General features: G+C 46.4%; 1 protein-coding gene across 15 annotated transcripts in view; it reads left to right on the top strand.

Moving 5' to 3' along the window:
• The window catches only part of CRACR2A (calcium release activated channel regulator 2A), a 177,906-nt gene that overhangs the window by 65,915 nt on the left and 94,377 nt on the right, over nt 1-17,614 (top strand). For all 15 annotated transcript variants that reach the window (XR_008391030.1, XR_008391031.1, XR_008391028.1 and 12 more), the window contains 3 exons: nt 7,514-7,625; nt 8,746-8,929; nt 14,708-14,854. Coding sequence is in view for 10 of the 15 variants with exons in the window: in XM_053662299.1 (XP_053518274.1) it covers nt 7,514-7,625; nt 8,746-8,929; nt 14,708-14,854 (443 nt within the window). In the remaining 5 variants the exon portion in view is untranslated. The remainder of the gene's footprint in view (nt 1-7,513; nt 7,626-8,745; nt 8,930-14,707; nt 14,855-17,614) is intronic.

Below are 17,614 nucleotides of genomic sequence, written 5' to 3' on the forward strand. Positions count from 1 at the left end.
GCAAGGCATGGAGGCCAAGGAGGGGCCAGTCCTTCTGTCCTGGCCTCAGATGGTGGTGTTTTCAGGCTTTCCCAACACACATCAACTATCCAGTAATTGCACAAATTGAGGGAAAACACCTGGGAAACTGAGCCTGCAAGTGAGCTCAGACCACCCCTGTTTTTAGTAATTGACCCCTCAATAAATTTTTGTCACTGAAACTCATTCCCAAAGTCCCACTTCACGTGGAAGGCCACCTTTAGTGTGTTTTGTGGAAGGTAGTGACAAACCATGCCTGCAAACTTCCCTCACAGGTCTGCAGTAGTGCTGCCTGTGGTTACAGCTTCGGCAGCATCCTTTACTTTTGCTTGTCTCCTCTAGAAAGAAAGAAAAGGGGATTCACATGCCCTGAGGGTCATTCTGGGTCACAAGCACAGTGCAACCGTCTGTATAGGTAGATTCCAGTTAACCTTCATTGAAGCCCACTCCTTAATGAAGAGAGGTAGAGGCAGGGGGAAACCTAAGCTGCCAAGGGTCAATTGTGAAATTATTTGTATTTGACATGGCATGAATTAAGAATCATTGAGGCCAAAGATACCAACTCAGGTACATCCCTTCTTTGTCTTGCTCCCTCAGTCCTCAAGCCAGGCAGGAGGAAAGGGGATGGACGTGTCCCCCGGCACTTATTTCTACTGGCTCTTTAGTAGTCTGAAATGTCAGTGTAACTGTGGACAGTAAACATGTGAAGTTTTTCATGTTTTCAGACTAAGAAAGTGCTATCAAGAGAGAACAAAACATGTCATTTAGCACCTCTCTGATGTTTTCACTGGTCATGTTTGGAGAAAGATGGACTGAAAAGGGATGAGTGAAGAGCAGTCACCCTTGCACTGTGGACCCTGGGCTGGCTGTGTAAAGTCCACATGTCCCTTGCTTCTCCTGGGAAGGACCTACAGACAGCTGCCTGCTACCTGTCACTCCCCCGTGCAGCTCCTTTGCAGGGTGGTCATCACCCCTATGGTTGGTAGTTGGCTCCTGGCCACCACCACCTTTCTCACCATCAGCTCATAGCACAGCCTCATGGGAACTGGAGGGAGAAGGGTTCAAAGTGTTTACACACAAAAGTTCAGCCACAGGGAAAGGCTCTTTAAAGCAGAGAATGTCTCTCAAGGAAAAAGGAGCTGTGGGCCATGTGGGATGGAAAACCTGGGGGCTGGAGGAGGCAGGTGGAGAGGCAGAGTTGGGACTAAGTTATGGAGAGCTTGCCTTTCTTTTAAAAATGAATGGGAAAGTTCAGCTCCTCCCCCAGTACTCTTGTTCTCCATTCTCCTAATTAACAGAAGTCCACGGGCAGAGGGTGAGATGGACTCAGAGGTCCTCTGAGGTCCCCTTGCCTCCTTGTAAAAGGAGACAAGCAAAGTCTGAGGACTTTGAGGGAGATGGCCACAGGGGCTGAGCCCCAGCAGAAGGGGTCTGTCTGCTCTGATGAAGCGGAGAGTACAAAAGGAAAGGAGCGGAGCCAGGAGAAGCCTTTCTCCTTTGAGGTCCCTGGGGTAACTGAGGTGGGCTGCACTGAGGACAGGGCTAAGCTGCCCTCTGCTTGGATCCACGTGCATTCTGCTACTATAACAGCAGACAGTGGCCCCTGACCTGTGTGAACAGAGTTTAGGCAGCAGTTTGAGAGTCCTCAACTCCACCCATTGCCCTTCAGACTTCACTCCCTCCTTCCCAAGAAAGCTCTCTGGGTTCCAAGGGATCACTCCAGGAAGAACTGGGGTATAGGTTGCTTTTCAAGGTGAGGTCTATGCAGTCCCCTAGAGCAGCAGTCCCAACCTTTTTGGTACCAGGGACCAGTTTTGTGAAAGAGAGTTTTTGCACAGATTGGGTTGAGGGGAATGGCTTTGGGATGATTCAAGTGCATTACATTCAAGTCACCTCCTGCTGAATGGCCTGGTTCCTAACAGGCCTGGACTGGTACTGTCTCAGGGCCCAGAGGTTGGGGACCCCTGCTCTAGAGAAGCAGAGGGCCCCAGAGGGCTGACGGTCCAGACGGAGAGTCAGTCCTGCCTCACAGGGACAGAGGGACATGACAGGACTGGGCTGAAGGGTACAAAGGGACTACTGCAGCTGGGGGAGGGAGATGGAAGACAGGAGCAGTTCTCTCTGAAGAAACCTACAGCCTCAAAAAAACCCGTTTCCCTGATATTTTAGAGGAGTAAAATGATTACCCACCTCCTAATACTGCCTAGATAGGGCTCTTGGCTCAGCCAGACTCTTAAGAATCATCTAGGAACTGGCAGACCAACCAGATCTGGCCCAGCACCTGTTCATGCAGGTAAAGCTGTGTTAGAGCACAGTGTGCTCACGCAGTTACATATTGCCCACAGCAGCTTTCACACGCCAACGGCAGAGTTGAGCAGTTTGTGACAAACACAGAAGGGCCAGCAAAACCTAATATGTGCTATTTGGTGTCAAGTTTACACCAAAAGTCAGCTGACTCCTGATTTGGGTTAACAAGAAGACTTTTAAAAGATTTTTTTTGTAAATTGACCTGAGTTTTAAGTTTTAATCCTGAATCTGCAACTTACTAGCAATGTGAGTATGTATGTCTCAGCACCACCTGGCTACAGCTTCTCCCCTGTAAATTATCAGAGTGCCTCCCAGCGATAGAAGAGAATGCATGAGTGGATGCAGGTGGAGCACTTAGTCCTGAGACCAGGACCTGAAAACCCCTCCATACGTGCACTTGTGTGTTTTTGGTGCAGGGTGGGTGGGGGACTCATACAACATGTCTTAACCCAAACCCTTGTGTCCTCTGCACTGTGATTTTTAAAATTGTGGTAAAATGTACATAACATAAAATTGACCATTAAAAAATTTAAGTGTATAGTTTAGTGGTGTTCAATAGGTTCACTCTTGTGCAGCCATCACCACCATCCATCTCCAGAACCCTTTCATCGTGCAAAATAGAAACTGTGTGCCCATTGCACACTAATTTCCCACTGTCCCACCCACTGTTCCTGGAAGCCACTGTCCCACTTTCTCTCTGTGAGTTCCAGGAACCTCATGTAAGTAGGGTTACACAGTGCTTGCCCTTTTGAGACTGTGTGCTTCACTTAGCAAAATATCTTCAAGGTTCATCCACATGGGAGCATGTGTCAGAATATCCTTCCTTCTTGTGGCTGAATAAGATTCCATTGTACGTGCATACCTCATTTTGTTTCTCTATTCACTGGTAAGTGGACACTTGGGTTGCTTCATGTCTTTGACTATGAATAATAGTGCTGTGAACATGTGTGTATAAATATTTTTCAAGTTCCTGCTTTCAATTATATTGAGGATATACTCAGAAGTGGAATTACTGGACTATACTATTACATAGTATAGTAATTCTACATTTAATCTTTTGTGGGGATGCCCTACTGTTTTCTACAGTGACTGCACTGTCAGGCTGTGGTTTTAAGTGCAAGTCCTCTGTCCTCCTCCAGAGATAAACAAAGGGCTTTTCTACTGATAAAGGTACCTTCCATTTGTGTCTAGCTGTTGCTATTCTTTTTTGTGTCCAGTCTGAATGAGTGAGGGCAATTTTGCCTCTTATAGGACATTTGGCAATAGCTACAGACATTTTTAATTGAAACAACTGGAGAGGAAGGTGCTACTGGCATCTAGTAGGTAACATCCAACAATGTCACTGAATATCCTATAATGCGCATTACAGCTCCATCTTTACTCTGCTTCCAAAAAAGAATTCTCCATCCTAAGATGCCAACAGTGCAGAGGTTGAGAAACCCTAGTCCATACCAAGTAATCAGCTGGAACCAAGTTCATCAAACCAAAAAGCAGAAAAAAGGTAGATCCTGCCTCCCAGACCCCACATTCTCACTGTGAAGGTATTTGGTTCTGGAAGCTCAGCTATACCATGGGGAAGAGAGTGGTTGGTGCTGGGACAGAAGTCTGAACAGGATGCTTTGGAAGCCTCAGAAGGAGGGAGACTTTCATTGTGGCTGTAAAGATGGAGCTCTTCTGGTTTTCTGTGTAATGAGTGTTCCCTTAGACGTGTTTAAAGCAGTGCAAACATTTGCTTTAAGGCATGTTATTGAGCTGGTGACCAGGAAGGTAGAGGGTCTGACTGCAGTGCAGCAGAAGACAGCCTTTCCTGTGGCTCTAGGAGCTGAGCCCTCTGCACTGCTGCTGCTGCTGCAGGACTGCACCCTGGTCCACATCCCCATTTATTAGACCTTGTCTGGGAATCTGCAGTAGTGCTTGGCAGGAGTCTAGACCAGTGCTCCAGAAACAGGACTTCAGGATCCCCTGTGATCACTTAGTCACTCACTTATTCAACAAATATCTAAATACTCCATGTTTGTCAGCACTGGGCTAGATCCTGGGGACATAGTAGTGAGGAAAAATAAATGGGGCTCCTGCTCTCAGCTTCCGGTCCACTGAAGGAGATGACTTTTATCAGCGAATCACATCTATAGTATGTAAAATACAAACTGATATGAGACTTACAAATGAGAGAAATGCCTTTGGGGAGCCTGTGTATCCTAACCTAGAGCACACAGGGACTTACTGAGGAAGTGAGGCTGGAGCTGAGAGGGAAGAGGGGCTTAGGGTTGACCTGAAGGCAGTGGATGGAGGCCAGTGTTTACAGGAATCACAAAGTTCTGAAGAGCTGGTGGGGCTGTGGGCCATGGGAATAAGGCAAGCCTATGTCCTCCTGTGTTCCTTCTCTTCACTCCTGCCCTTCCACATGGTAGAAAGTGAATAGGGTCTCTGCAAGGCCAGTTCATGGTGGCCACATAGACTTTTGGTGATAGGTGGGCAGGTTCGGAATGTAAGCAGATAGGGAGTTAGAGAACGTTACATCAGAGGACCATTGGACTACAGTGGGAGCCCTGAATGGGAAACTGAGTCTTTATTCCAGCGTTGGGCTCTACTGTGACTTTAAGCAAATGTCAGAGCCTCACAGGTTTTCCCCACAGTGGAATGAATAATCTTGTCCATAGATAGCACACTAGGTACCCAGGGGACAGGACCAGAATAAGCTGATTTTACATGGCTCTGCAGGACCTGAGAAGAAAGATAAATAGGAGATAATTATAGTTATTTAAGACTAAAGGATTTTTTCAAGTAGGACCAATAAAGACAGGTTGTAGATTCTGGCATGGTGTGGCTTGCAGGGAAGGCTGAAGAAGCACTTAGTACTAATTTGCCAGGATATGAAGAGTAGGAATTGCCCTGGCTGGGTAGCTCAGTCAGTCAGAGTATCATCCTGTACACTGAAAAAAAAAGGTTGCTGGTTTGATCCCCAGTCAGAGCACATACCTAGGTTGTAGGTTCAGTCCCTGATTGGGGCATGTACAGGAGACAACCGGATCCATGTTTATCTCTCACATCAATCTTACTCTCTCCCTAAATATCAATAAATATATCCTTGGGTGAGGATTAAAAAAAGAGTAGGAATTACTTGGAAGATATAATATTGCTCTCCCTATATTCACTGACAACAGAAAGAGGAAACTGGGTTTGAGATATAGACAGTAAGATTGGAATTAAATAATGGGAAGGATTTGTGGGGGTGGGTGCTGTTAGATTCAGGAATAGTGCCTAAGGTGGGGTATGACATAACATTTCCTGGTTCACCCTAACAAGAGAATAGGTGCCATGTATGGCAAGCCAAGCTGAGGATCCCACCAACCTCTGCTGTTTCCTTCCAGCCTACTTCCAGCTCCAGCACAGTGTGAGATGTCACATTTCACACCAGGTCCAGCAACCCTAGGCTTAGGGTAGGGAGGGAAGAAGGATATTTCCAAAGAAGAGACTAGAATCTGGGTGGGGCAGGAGCTTGGGTTTTCACCCCACCTCCAATGTGATGCCTTTTGTTTCAGTGGAGCTAATAAACTACCTGCTTGCAAAACTGACTCCTCACTTTCCATTCTTTTCCTGTGGCTTTTGAGATAGCTTGTTTATGGATTGTTGGTAAGCCAGAGATTCTACTTTGTGCTAAAGTAGATGCACTTCTAGAATTTTTGCACACACCCTCACTCCCTTTAAAAAAATTCATTCATGTGTAAGTCACTTCTTCTAATGGCTTTCACATCATTCTTTCTTCCCACTTTGTAATGCATCTTATTCTCCCTGAGTGCACATACCTGCCAAATTAAATGTTATGGCTTATCAGCTAGCAGATTGCCATGGGATCAAGCCAAGTATTCTTGCATGTTGTTACAGGCTTTCAAAACATCTGCCAGCTTTTTTGGGGGGTGGGGTCCAGATTAATGTGTATATCCTCCCTGCAGCCCTGTGTTCATTGTCTTCAGCTGTTAGTCACTTTTATACCTGCAGGCTATTCTGAGCAGTTGTCCTTTGGTTAACTGGGGCGGGGGAAGGGAAGGGTCAACTGGGCTATATAATGAACTCCTTGAGGAGTCCTCATTTGGAGATTTAAATTATTAGAGTATAAGAGGACAGTTGCTTCAATTATTCAAATTAGCCATGGTGTGAGGCCATTGCACATCAGACATAAGGCCAGAGAGCAGCGCCCACAGCTCAGCCACATTGCTTCTCAGTTGGTCCCTGATCTTCCATCTTGGTGTCGTTCTAACCAGCCCAGGACTACGGCCTGCGTTTATGACCTCCTCTCACACTGTCTCGTCCAGGGGCAAATTTGGGGCACAGACTGGTGTGATGGGTGCGGGTCACTCAGAGGGACGAAGGAGGCTTATCTGGTCCCCACTCGGAGCTGAAGGACCAACATGTGTGTCCAGAGAACTTAAAAATGTGGGGCCCTGGGACATGAGTGGCCTCATCAGGGAAGGCTCTGAGAGTGTTACCCTCAACTGTATCTTCACAAGGGAGGTAGCATGGCAAAGGATGTGGGCTCGGGCAGAGTGGAAGAAACTGGGCACAAAACCTTGCTCTGCTCACTGAGTGGCCTTGGTGGGTCAGGATCTCTTTCTCTCTCTGCCAGGCACTGTGCTCTATTCTTTACATTTGTTATATTATTTAACTTGACAGCAGCATGTTGTGTGGGTATTATCCTATGGCAGTATTTAGTCCTGTACAGTTTCAGGTACAGTCAGGCCATTGCAGTTGTGCAGAGTGCCAGCTTTGGAATCAGACCTGGATTTGACTCCTGGCACTGTCATTTACTGGCTCTGCAATCTTAGGACAGGTCATTTAACTTCAAACTTCATCTATAAAATGGCGATTGTAACTCCCACCTCCAAGGATTGTTGTGACAATTCAGTACAAATATATGTTTATAGATATAAAATATATAGAAATATATTGATAAACATGTACATGTTTATATAGTTATAACTCATTTAGCAAATTGCCTAGCACATTGGTAGGCACCCAGTAATGGTCTACATTCTAATATTCAGTGGAGGAGAGTGATGGTAATGTGGTCTGCAGAAGCTTGCTTCTGGCTTTTGTAGGATAGGGCTGACTCCAGACATTTATGGAAGGAGGTCCCAGGCAGCTCTCCATGATGATCAGTGTTAACCAATGTGGTCTGGGTTGCTTTCAGAGGCTCCATAAAGAGCTGCCACTCAGCCTGGAGGAACTGGAGGATGTGTTTGATGCACTGGATGCTGATGGCAATGGCTTTCTCAGTCCAGAGGAGTTCACCACTGGTTTTAGTAAGTTCTGATGGAGGCTGGGGCTCTGTTACATCTACCTAACTCTACATAAAGTTCACCCTTTCCCCATCAGGTCTGAGGGTCCTGGTAGCACAAGTTTTCTGCCTTCCTGAAGTTTTCAAGCTCTGGATATCTTGGAGCATTTTTTTCACACATCCTCATTGGCTGTTCACACCACTGCTCTCTCACCACACTGTCACTGCCAAGTTCCCTGCCACCCAGGAATGGCAAGAGGAATACAGAGAAGCTCTGGCAGAAGGTCTGGCATAAAAGGGGGAGCTGAGATGAAATTTACAGCCTCTCCTTTCTGCCTTGATTCTAGAGGACAACAAAATGGGAAAACTATATGACTCACTCCAGCCCAAGTCTGGCTGAGTCTTCCAGGTTGAAGGTGGCAGCTATCAGAGGGATTTCAAGAGGGTTTGAATAGACTGGTCATTCTCAAGGTAACCAGGAGGAAGGAGAGTAGAGATCCATGAATTAGACTGATCTGATATTTGATTAAAACAGATAGTGATCAGCTAAATCAACAGGCAAGTTTCACCACACTTCTGGCTCAGACCATGTACCATATAGTTTCCTGTGAAGTATTGGATGCCTTTCCTGACCTCAGGAGATTGCAATTGACTTAGGAGGAATAATAAGACAGATCGCTATACTTCTAGGCTGTATGAGTATGGAAAAAGTACATTGGAAACTGTACAGTAACTTGTGAATGTGAAGTACAACGATGCTGGTGGAAGGGATGACTAGATGATAACAAGGAGTGTACACAGCCAGGTTGCTGGGATACAATGGAGAGAAAGGTCTTGTTGTTTTGAGTAGAAATTGATGAAGAAATGTGTTTTAAACCACACTTTAAAGTATTAAGAACCACCAAGTTGCCAGAGAACCTGTCATGCATTCTGCCTTTCCCGGGTTCTGGCAATCTCTGGCAGAATCTCTTAGAAGTAGGAAAGACTTAAAATCCAGAACACAATATCCAAGGATCTTTGCTATAGGGGGTTTGTCCTTTTCTCCTCTCAGAAGAACCTCAAATGATTCCTGGTGACTGAGAAAGCGAAGGTCTTCCTGGGTGAGTATTGCCTGATTCGAATCCCTTGTGCCATGCAACCCTCAGGTCGCTTCTTCTTCAGCCAGAACAAATCAAGTCAGGAAGATACAGGTGAATGGGTGGCTCAACTCTGGGAAGAGAAGCTGTTTCAGTCCAGAGCAGAAGAGGATCTGGGTGACATGGATGAAGATGAGGAAGCCCAGTTCCAGATGCTGATGGACAAACTTGGAGCCCAAAATGTTTTGGAAGAGTAAGTGCTGACAGTGCTTTGGGGGATGGAGCCCAGCCTAGGAGCAAGCAACCTTTTCATCTGTTCCATCCAATCATCATGTGTGTTAAGCCCTGAGTTCCAGGCCCCAGGCTCTGTGCTGCCAGCTATGAGATTTGCTCCATACAGCCTGTCCTCTACAGTGACCTGTCTGTGTGTCATGTCAAGGGGCTCTGTCTCCATCTCTGCTTTTCCCATTTTTTTTTCACGGGAATCACCCTACCTCCCTACTCTCCCACTGTCTTCATTTCCTGTGGTTCATTATCAGCACAATCTGTGGCTCAGTGAGAAGAGCTCACCCATTAGAGAGCTGTGCCAGGACTGGAGGGTTTTTCCATGTGTTTTGCCTAAGCCTTCACTATCAGCTCACCATCATGGTCTCCTCCATTGGAGCCAACCAGGGCCTCCAGGGCTGCAGTGCCTCCGAGCCACCCCACCATGGCATGCTCCTAGAAAAGGCACCCTTTGTGGCTTTTTCCTGCATGTTTCATCCCTGAGCCAAACCAAACCTATCGGGAAGCCAAGGCAGGAAATTAACCCGTTTTACTAGCCCATCACTTGGATAATCAGTAGCTCAGCTGAAAATTTTAGATGGTTGGAACTTCAAACAAAACATAATACCCCTGCCATGGCCAGGTGGCTCAGTTGGTTGGAGCATCACCCTGTGCATTGAAAAGTTTGTGGGTTTGATTCTTGGCCAAAGCACACACCTGGATTGCAGGTTTGGTCCCCAGTTGGGGTGCATGTGGGGCGAGGGGGGAGCCAATTGACATTTCTCTCTCTGTCTCTCTTCCTCTCTCTCTCTAAAATCAATAAACATATCCTCAGGATAAAGTTATTTTTAAAAAAACAAAACCATAATGCTGTCCCCACCTTTTTCAAGTGTTTTAGAATAAAGAAACACATGAATCTGAAGCCCCGAAATTTAAAATGGAATGAAATAAAATGATATAAACTAAAATAGTAAAATTAAATAAAATGATGGTATAGCTAATGGAAACCTAAAAGTGGCCTGAAAAACATGGGATACATTCTACCACCTTTTTCTGTTGCCTTTTGCCTTTTTGCATTTGAGTCTCTAGGTCTTGGGTTGGGTATGTGTTTCATGAGAGATGGGAATGGCCTAATGATGGAGCTAATATGACCTGAGCTTAGGAAGAGGAAACCCTGTGGTAGAAGATGACAAAGAGGAAGTAAAAGAGAGGGAGCCTGTAACAGCAGGTCAAAGTAAGTGTCTGTTGCTCTGTGGATTGTTTTAGCAAATGGCAGGCTGTCCAAATGATTCGATAGACTGTGTCAGAATTGAGAAAGTCTTGGAAAAGCTTGTGCAGGCCAGGAAGGGATAGACAGAGAGCTTGAGACAGCCCTGTGGGAGGCTCTGGCCAGGAAGAGAAATGACACAGTGGCAGTGGCAGCAGCTCTGCTCAGGCATAGAGGGCCTGGTACAGGCACAGATCTGCAGAGCTGGAGTGGGGCAGGTGGGTGTGCTGGGCACGCAGGTATGTGGGAAGCTCATTAGTCACATACCTGACTCAGTTTCTCCAAGGACAAAAGACAAGATCTCAGTCACCACTGCCAGTGACCCCGTGGAGCCTCCTCCTTGAGGAGGAGGAAGGAGAGGGCAGATGGGTGAGCCAAAGGACTGTAATGAAGAAGAGGTACATCTCTACTCCCATCACTTCCAGAACAACCGCCTTCCTGGTAAGACTCTTAAGTCAGAGTTTACCAGATGTCATTCTGGGGACTTTTGTCAAAGGCAGAACTGAGTCAACATGCGACATCCTGGAAAAGAGAAGGCTCTGGGGAAGGTTTCAAGAGTAGGCTACAAAAAATGATACACAGAAGATGGTGACCAGTAATTTCCATCCTCATTGAAGCTGAATAAGAAGAAATTAGGCTTAAGTTGCTGCATGAGGGTCATGACCTCATGACCTTTGGACTTCAGATAAAGAAATAGAGGGAACTTTAAGACTCTACTCACAGACTTTTGGCCAAGATGGAGGCATAGGTGGAAACACTGTGCCTCCTCACACAACCAAAATTAAGGGCCACATAGATTTAGAAACAAAAACACAACCAGAACAGACAGAAAATTGAACTGTACCAAAGTATGACAATAACAAACCATTCATCCAGACGATAAACCAGGCAAAGGAATGAGAGTGAGACAGACTGCGCAACCCAGGGCCCCAGTGAGGGGAATTAAAGCCTAAAAGCACCAATTGGAGAAACTTTCAGGGTTGAGATGCTGGGAGAGACTCACAGCCTCACAGAAGAATTTGTTGGAGAGACCCACAGAGTCCTAGAAAGTACACAAGTCCACACACCAAGGAACCAGCACCAGAATGACCCAATTTGCTTGTGGGAAGCAGCAGAGGGGACCAAAATCCAAGAGAGAGTAGAAAAAATGTCATTGCTCCCTCTCTGACCCCACCCCCACATACAGCATCATAACCCAGCAGCTGGGTTGCCCTGCCCTGATGAGCATCTAAGGCTCTGTCCCTCATACATAACAAGTACAAACAGACCAAAACATTGTGGCTCAAGCAGAAGAATAGTTCAAACTCCCAGAGCCAATACTTCTAAGCGACCAAGAGATAGCCAACCTATCAGATGCACAGTTCAAACACTGGTGATCAGGATGCTCATAGAACTGGTTGATTTTAGTTGCAAATTAGATGAAAAAAATGAAGGCTACACTAAGTGAAATGAAGGAAAATGCACAGGGAACCAATAGTGATGGAAACAGAACTGGGACTCCAATCAACCGAGTGGACCAGAAGGAAGAAAGAAATGACCAAACAGAAAAGAATGAACAAACAAGAATTCAAAAAAAAAATGAGGAGAGGCTTAGGAACCTCCAGGACATCTTTAAACGCTCCAACATCCGAATTATAGGGGTACCAGAAGGGGAAGAGGAAGAGCCACAAGTGGAAACCTTATTTGAACAAATAATGAAGGAGGACTTCCCCAATCTGGCAAAGGAAATAGACTTCCAGGAAATCCAGAAAGCTCAGAGAGTCCCAAAGAAGTTGGACCCAAGGAGGAACACACGAAGACACATCATAATTACATTAGCCAAGATTAAAATGAAGGAGAGAATCTAGAAGCAGCAAGAGATAGGGGGACAGTCACCTACAAAGGAGTTCCCATCAGACTGTCAGCTGATTTCTCAAAAGAGACCTTACAGGCAAGAAGGGGCTGGAAAGAAGTACTCCAAGTCATGAAATGCAAGGACCCACATCCAAGATTGCTCTATCCAGCAAAGATTTCATTTGGAAAGGAAGGGCATATAAAGTGCTTCTCAGATAAGGTCAAGTTCAAGGAGTTCATTATCACCAAGCCCTTATTATATGAAATGTTAAGGGGACTTATCTAAGAAAAAGAAGATTAAAAAATATGAACAGTGAAAGAACAGCAAACTCATGGTTATTAACAACCACACCTAAAACGAAAGCAAACTAAGTGGACAGCTAGATCAGGAGCAGAACCATAGAAATGGAGATTATAAGGAGGGCTAGCAACAGGGGAGTGAGAGGAGGAGAAGGGGGGAGAAGGTACAGAGACTAAGTAGTGTAGACTGTAGGTGGAAAATAGACAGGGGGAGGGCAAGAATAGTATGGGAAATGTAGAAGCTAAAGAACTTATGACACATGGACATGAAGTAAAGGCGGGGAAGGTGGGTGGGAGGAGGTGTGCAGGGTGGAGGGGAATGAAGGGGGAAGTGGGACAACTGTAGTGGCATAATCATTAAAATATATTTTGAAAAAAAGACTCCACTCACCTAGATGGTTCGTGTGTTGTCCCAGAAGCAGGAAGATGGACACATTGACTTCCCTAATCCCTTCTAGCTTCATAGCCTATATCTTTCCAGGGGGAGTACCCTGAGTATCTTCTGGACAGCTGGGCTCCCAACTTTTTTTGATGGTCTGATTTGCTGAATGATTTTGCTGCTTATACATCTGGCTTTTTTTTAAAAAAATCAAGGATTGAAAGACATATGTGTGCTCCAGAAATCTGGGGGAATTGACATGGCCATGACTAAGTGGTTCAAAGAGCTTTGGAAGAGGGTCAGGTGGGTTTGCAAATCTCACTGGAGGCTCTGGTGCAATTGGTGGCTCTGCCAGGCTCCATTAGGAACTTGGCAGATGTGAAAAGACAGACCTAGACTAGCAAGATGGATCTTGATTTTCATAATGCATTTACTTCATGAGGAGAGCAACCTGTCACAGTGACAGGAAGCCATTATAGTATCTCCCTGAGACCTTTTATCTCTGAAACTTTTGTGCCATCTCCATTGTGCTTAGATAATAAAGTGGATAGCCCCAACCTGTTCTGTGCAGGGAAAGTGGACTCATTATGGGCAACAGGGAGGCTCCTTATCTCCCCTTCCCTTGTGTCCCAGATTCCCTCATGTCATCCAGTGCAATGCTAGGTTTTCAACAGATAATAAATACTTTTTTAGTTAGGTGAGTGGATAAATGGATGGATGGATGGAAGGATGGGTGGGTGGATGGGTGGTCTAGATGAGTCTGTGGATGTTTGGATGAGTTGGAGCAAGGGAAGGAAGGAGGGAGGGGTGGTTGGATAGATGATAACTAACCAGAGTTATGTATATTTCTCAGCTGGCCTCTTCTCTAGAGTATTATCTACATCCAAGGCACATTGCTAATGTGGCATTATCAAATATCACTTTGAGGAAAGTTTCTCAAATGCGGTGCTTGTTATACAAGCCCGAAGAGTTTTATTCTTTATCCCAAGGGTTTCTGGTCATAGCTACCCTCAAATCACTGGTTTTAGCATTGAATGGGGTGCAAATCAGATTGCTTTCTAGCTCAGTGGGCTCATTGGCTGCAGATTACCAAGTTGCTCCAGAGAGGGGAACAGGGTCCATGGTATACGCCCCTCCCTATGCCTCCCTGCTGGTCAGCACGATCTTAGTTGTCTCTGGCTGTGCACATGCATGTACATGTCTCTGTTTCAGGGTGGCCTAGAAATGTGGCAAAGACATAGACATTTTCTCTATGTCTTTGTCTCTTTGCCTGCTCTGTCACCTCCAGATTTTTGTTTTTCCATGTGTCTGCACATAACTTTCTGACTTGCCACTTCCCTTCCTTTCACCTGTCAGTCATTCCTGGTACCACCGGGCCCCAGTGATGTGTTGCTTATTCTCTTCCATCCCCTACAGTGACAGTTGCTCTCTGCCATCCATCAGATGGCACATTTTCCCCTCTCAGCTGTGAGGCCCTTCCTTCCCTAGGGCGATAGGCTCTCTCCTGTAGTTCCATAGGATTTGTCCTTACATGCACTGGGCCCCCTTCCTCCTCTCTTCCTTCAGGCATCTGAGGTGTGCCCAGCACGTGGCTGAGCATACTCAGTACCACCAGCCCATCAAGAAATATGGGCGAGTGGAAGCAGCCAGGCAAGGCAGACAAGGCAGCCAACATGGGAGCCAGACAGCCCCGTTTCCCTCCCAGTTCCATCACTTACCTCTGAGTGGTCCGAGACAGCTCACAGGTGAACCTTTCCTCTCCTCTCCTCATCTGCTTCCTTGCTGTAAATGGGTGATGGCAGCACCTGCTTCAGAGGTTGCTGTGAGATAAAATGAGACAATGTGCACACAGCAAGCATTCAATCTTAGCCACTGTCATCATTATAATAATGACAATGTTGTTTCTGGCTGTTTATTTCGCATCTAGGAACGTTCCCTTAAAGCCTCATTTCCACAGTCCTACATTAATGGCCCCTTTCCTCTTGCAGTGAAAGTGATGTCAAGCAACTCTGGCTGCAGCTGAAGAAGGATGAGCCTCACTTACTGTCCAACTTTGAGGATTTCCTGACCAGAATCTTCTCCCAGCTCCAAGAAGCCCACGAGGAGAAGAACGAACTGGAGTGTGCCCTGAAAAAGTGGGTGCCCTCAGCTGCTCTCTGTGTGCCTGTGTGAAAAGCATGAATGTGAAGGGCACTTTCTCTTACATTCTGTCATGGCAGAGTGGGGGCCAGTCCTAGAGCTGTCATAATGTATACGTGTGTATATATATGCATGTATGTATGTGTGTGTACATATATGTATGTTTAAGCTCTTGCTCACATTTATTAGGCCCTGCCCATATACTAGGCACTGTTCTAAATGCTTTACACTAGCTCATTTGGATTTATTATTATCCACATTACAGGTGAGGAAGTCAAGGGACTGAAAGGTTAAGTAACAAGCCCCCGAATGCACAGCTTGTCAGTGGCAGAGCCAGGATTCAGAGGGAGAAAGCCTGGCACCCGAGACCAGTTGGAAAAGCATTTCACCTGCCCCTGGACAGGAGGGTTCAGCATATTGGACCCACCCTCCCCCAACTCTGGGCTGGTCCTTGATTCACTGAATCTCCCCTTTCCTGGTCACCTCTGCCATTATAGTCTCATATCTCTCCTCCCCACTTTGCCCCCAGGGCCTCTAAAGACAACTAGTGATTTCTAGGGCTCCTCCTGGCCTGGAGGAGGCAGCACCAGGCCAGGTGCACAGCAACACCTGAAGAGGCTGCTTAGAAATGAAATGGGAGTCAGCCAGGCACTAGTGGGCCACAGAGGCTACACCGGCCTGGTGATGCCTGTTTTCCTGTGGGAAGGGAATGAGTGTGCCACTGGGGCCTTGTGCTTGTCCAGAGCCAGCTACTGGCCTGTGACACATGGTATAACTAAGGAGGATGCGTAATCCTGAAGATGTGGCCAAAGTGCCACCTGGATCTGGGTAGACCTGGGAAGCACGCCGAGGTGGCCCTACCCCATACCTCAGCCACACACAATTGACCTCACCTGGAGATCCGCTCATATTTCATAGGAATCCTCAGCAATTCCAACACAGACCACACACCCCTCTATGTAGATACTTCCCCATGAATCTTCCTGGGACCCAGTACTATCTCCTGGGGTAAGTTGTCTGTCTGTGTGGACTTAGTGGGCTTAGTGGGCTGTGTGGACTGTGTGTGGGCTTAGTGGAAGCACACAAGCCCCTAATTTAAAGAGCTCACCATGGGTCTTCCTGTGTAGGTCAGCTCTCTACACATTACCTTGAGCTCCTTTGCACCCTGCCTCCCCTCCATTAACTCTAAAGATAACTTGTTGAGGTCCACCAGGTACACACAGGTCTGGAAAACTCGACCTTTAGGACCTTGAGTTATGAGAAAGTTATGACCAAGCAGTGCTAGAAGGAACATGGTTTGATTAGAGCAAATGTTAGGAGTCTTCTGGGGAGAGGCCCCCAAGGCTTAGAAAAAGGAGGAGTTCAGGGTACATTTCCATATAGCCTATAGCTGACTAATCCACGAGCCAGACAGATCCAAGTTTGAATGTTGGCTCTGTCACTTACTAGCTCTGTGACTGGGGCCAAGTTACTTGACCTCTCTGAATCTCAGCTTCCTTATCTGTAAAATAAGGATGATAATACTATCCATCTCAGAATCTGAGGATTAAATGCAATAATACATGTAAGCATTTGGAATAATTCAGGCTCATAAGTATTCTATGAATGTTAAAATAATAATACTTACTGTTCTAAATGTTTGTCAGTCTTAGAGGATTTGACAGATTGAGGTGGAGAGTTTAAGCCTGGATATAATCAGAGGTGAAATGTAAGTGTTTATTGACCCTTTCAGGCAGCCCGGTGTAGAGCCTTGCTACTCAAAGCATTAGCATCACCTGGAAATTCCTTAGGAATGCAGAATCTCAGGCCCTGTTCCAGTCCTACTGAATCTGCATTTTACTCAGATGTCCAGGTGCTTCGAGTGTGGACTTGAGAAGTGGGAGGCAGGGAATTAGGAGCTCTGGGGTTGAGTCACATGTGGCTCTTCATCCATCTAGCTCTGTGACCTTGCTCAAGTATCTGGGCCTGTCTGTGCCTTGGTTTCCCCACCTGTAAAATGATAGGGCTGGATTAGTTCTTGACCCTCACCACACCCTCACTGCCCTCTGACTATAGCATTGATCACCCCAGGAGCCACAGCAGAAGTCAGGTGGCTCCCCATAGAGGTGGGTGTTTTTGTTCTCTAAGGCATTGTGGGTAATTACAGTCAGAATGGGCAGGCAGTGGCCTGGCCCATGGCCTGTAATCTCATCTGCAGGACGCTCTGCTTTGCTGGTCCACATTCCTGCAGAGAAGGACCAGTGCTCTTGGCTTGCTACAGAGCCTCTTAGCCCTTACATTCATCTTAAAGTGCCTCTATTAGAGCTTTTGTCCCAACTTAGTGATTGCTTAAAAAGTTCTGAGATGAATGTCAAGGTCAGTCTTGGCCGCATGTGCAAAAGTAGCTCAGCCAAAGGTTCCAGCCCTTCATACCCATTGTCTGTTGATATCCCTGCCAGATACACCCACCCTGGGGTTAGCTGATGAGTGCCCACTCCTGGCCGAGGAGCTCTGGTGGGACTGGGGGCTCACTGAGCTCTCTGGCCAGTCGCATTCCTGGGGTGTTTTCTGGGTGCAGAACCAGAGAACTGCAGATTGTAGTGAGCAGCACACTGCAACAGGACAGGAGAAACTTGAGTTCTTCTTGCCTCAGCACTGCCATGGATCAGATGTGTGAGCTTAGGCAACTTGCTTTACCTCTCTGTACATTAGTTTCCTTATTGGTAACATGAGAAAATGGGACTGGTGTTTTCAAACTTTTTGTAATTGTGACTCAG

The sequence above is a fragment of the Artibeus jamaicensis genome, unplaced genomic scaffold, assembly GCF_021234435.1.
Source record: "Artibeus jamaicensis isolate MK-2021 breed Jamaican fruit bat unplaced genomic scaffold, CSHL_Jam_final contig_1028, whole genome shotgun sequence".
In the NCBI taxonomy this organism is placed as follows: domain Eukaryota; kingdom Metazoa; phylum Chordata; class Mammalia; order Chiroptera; family Phyllostomidae; genus Artibeus; species Artibeus jamaicensis.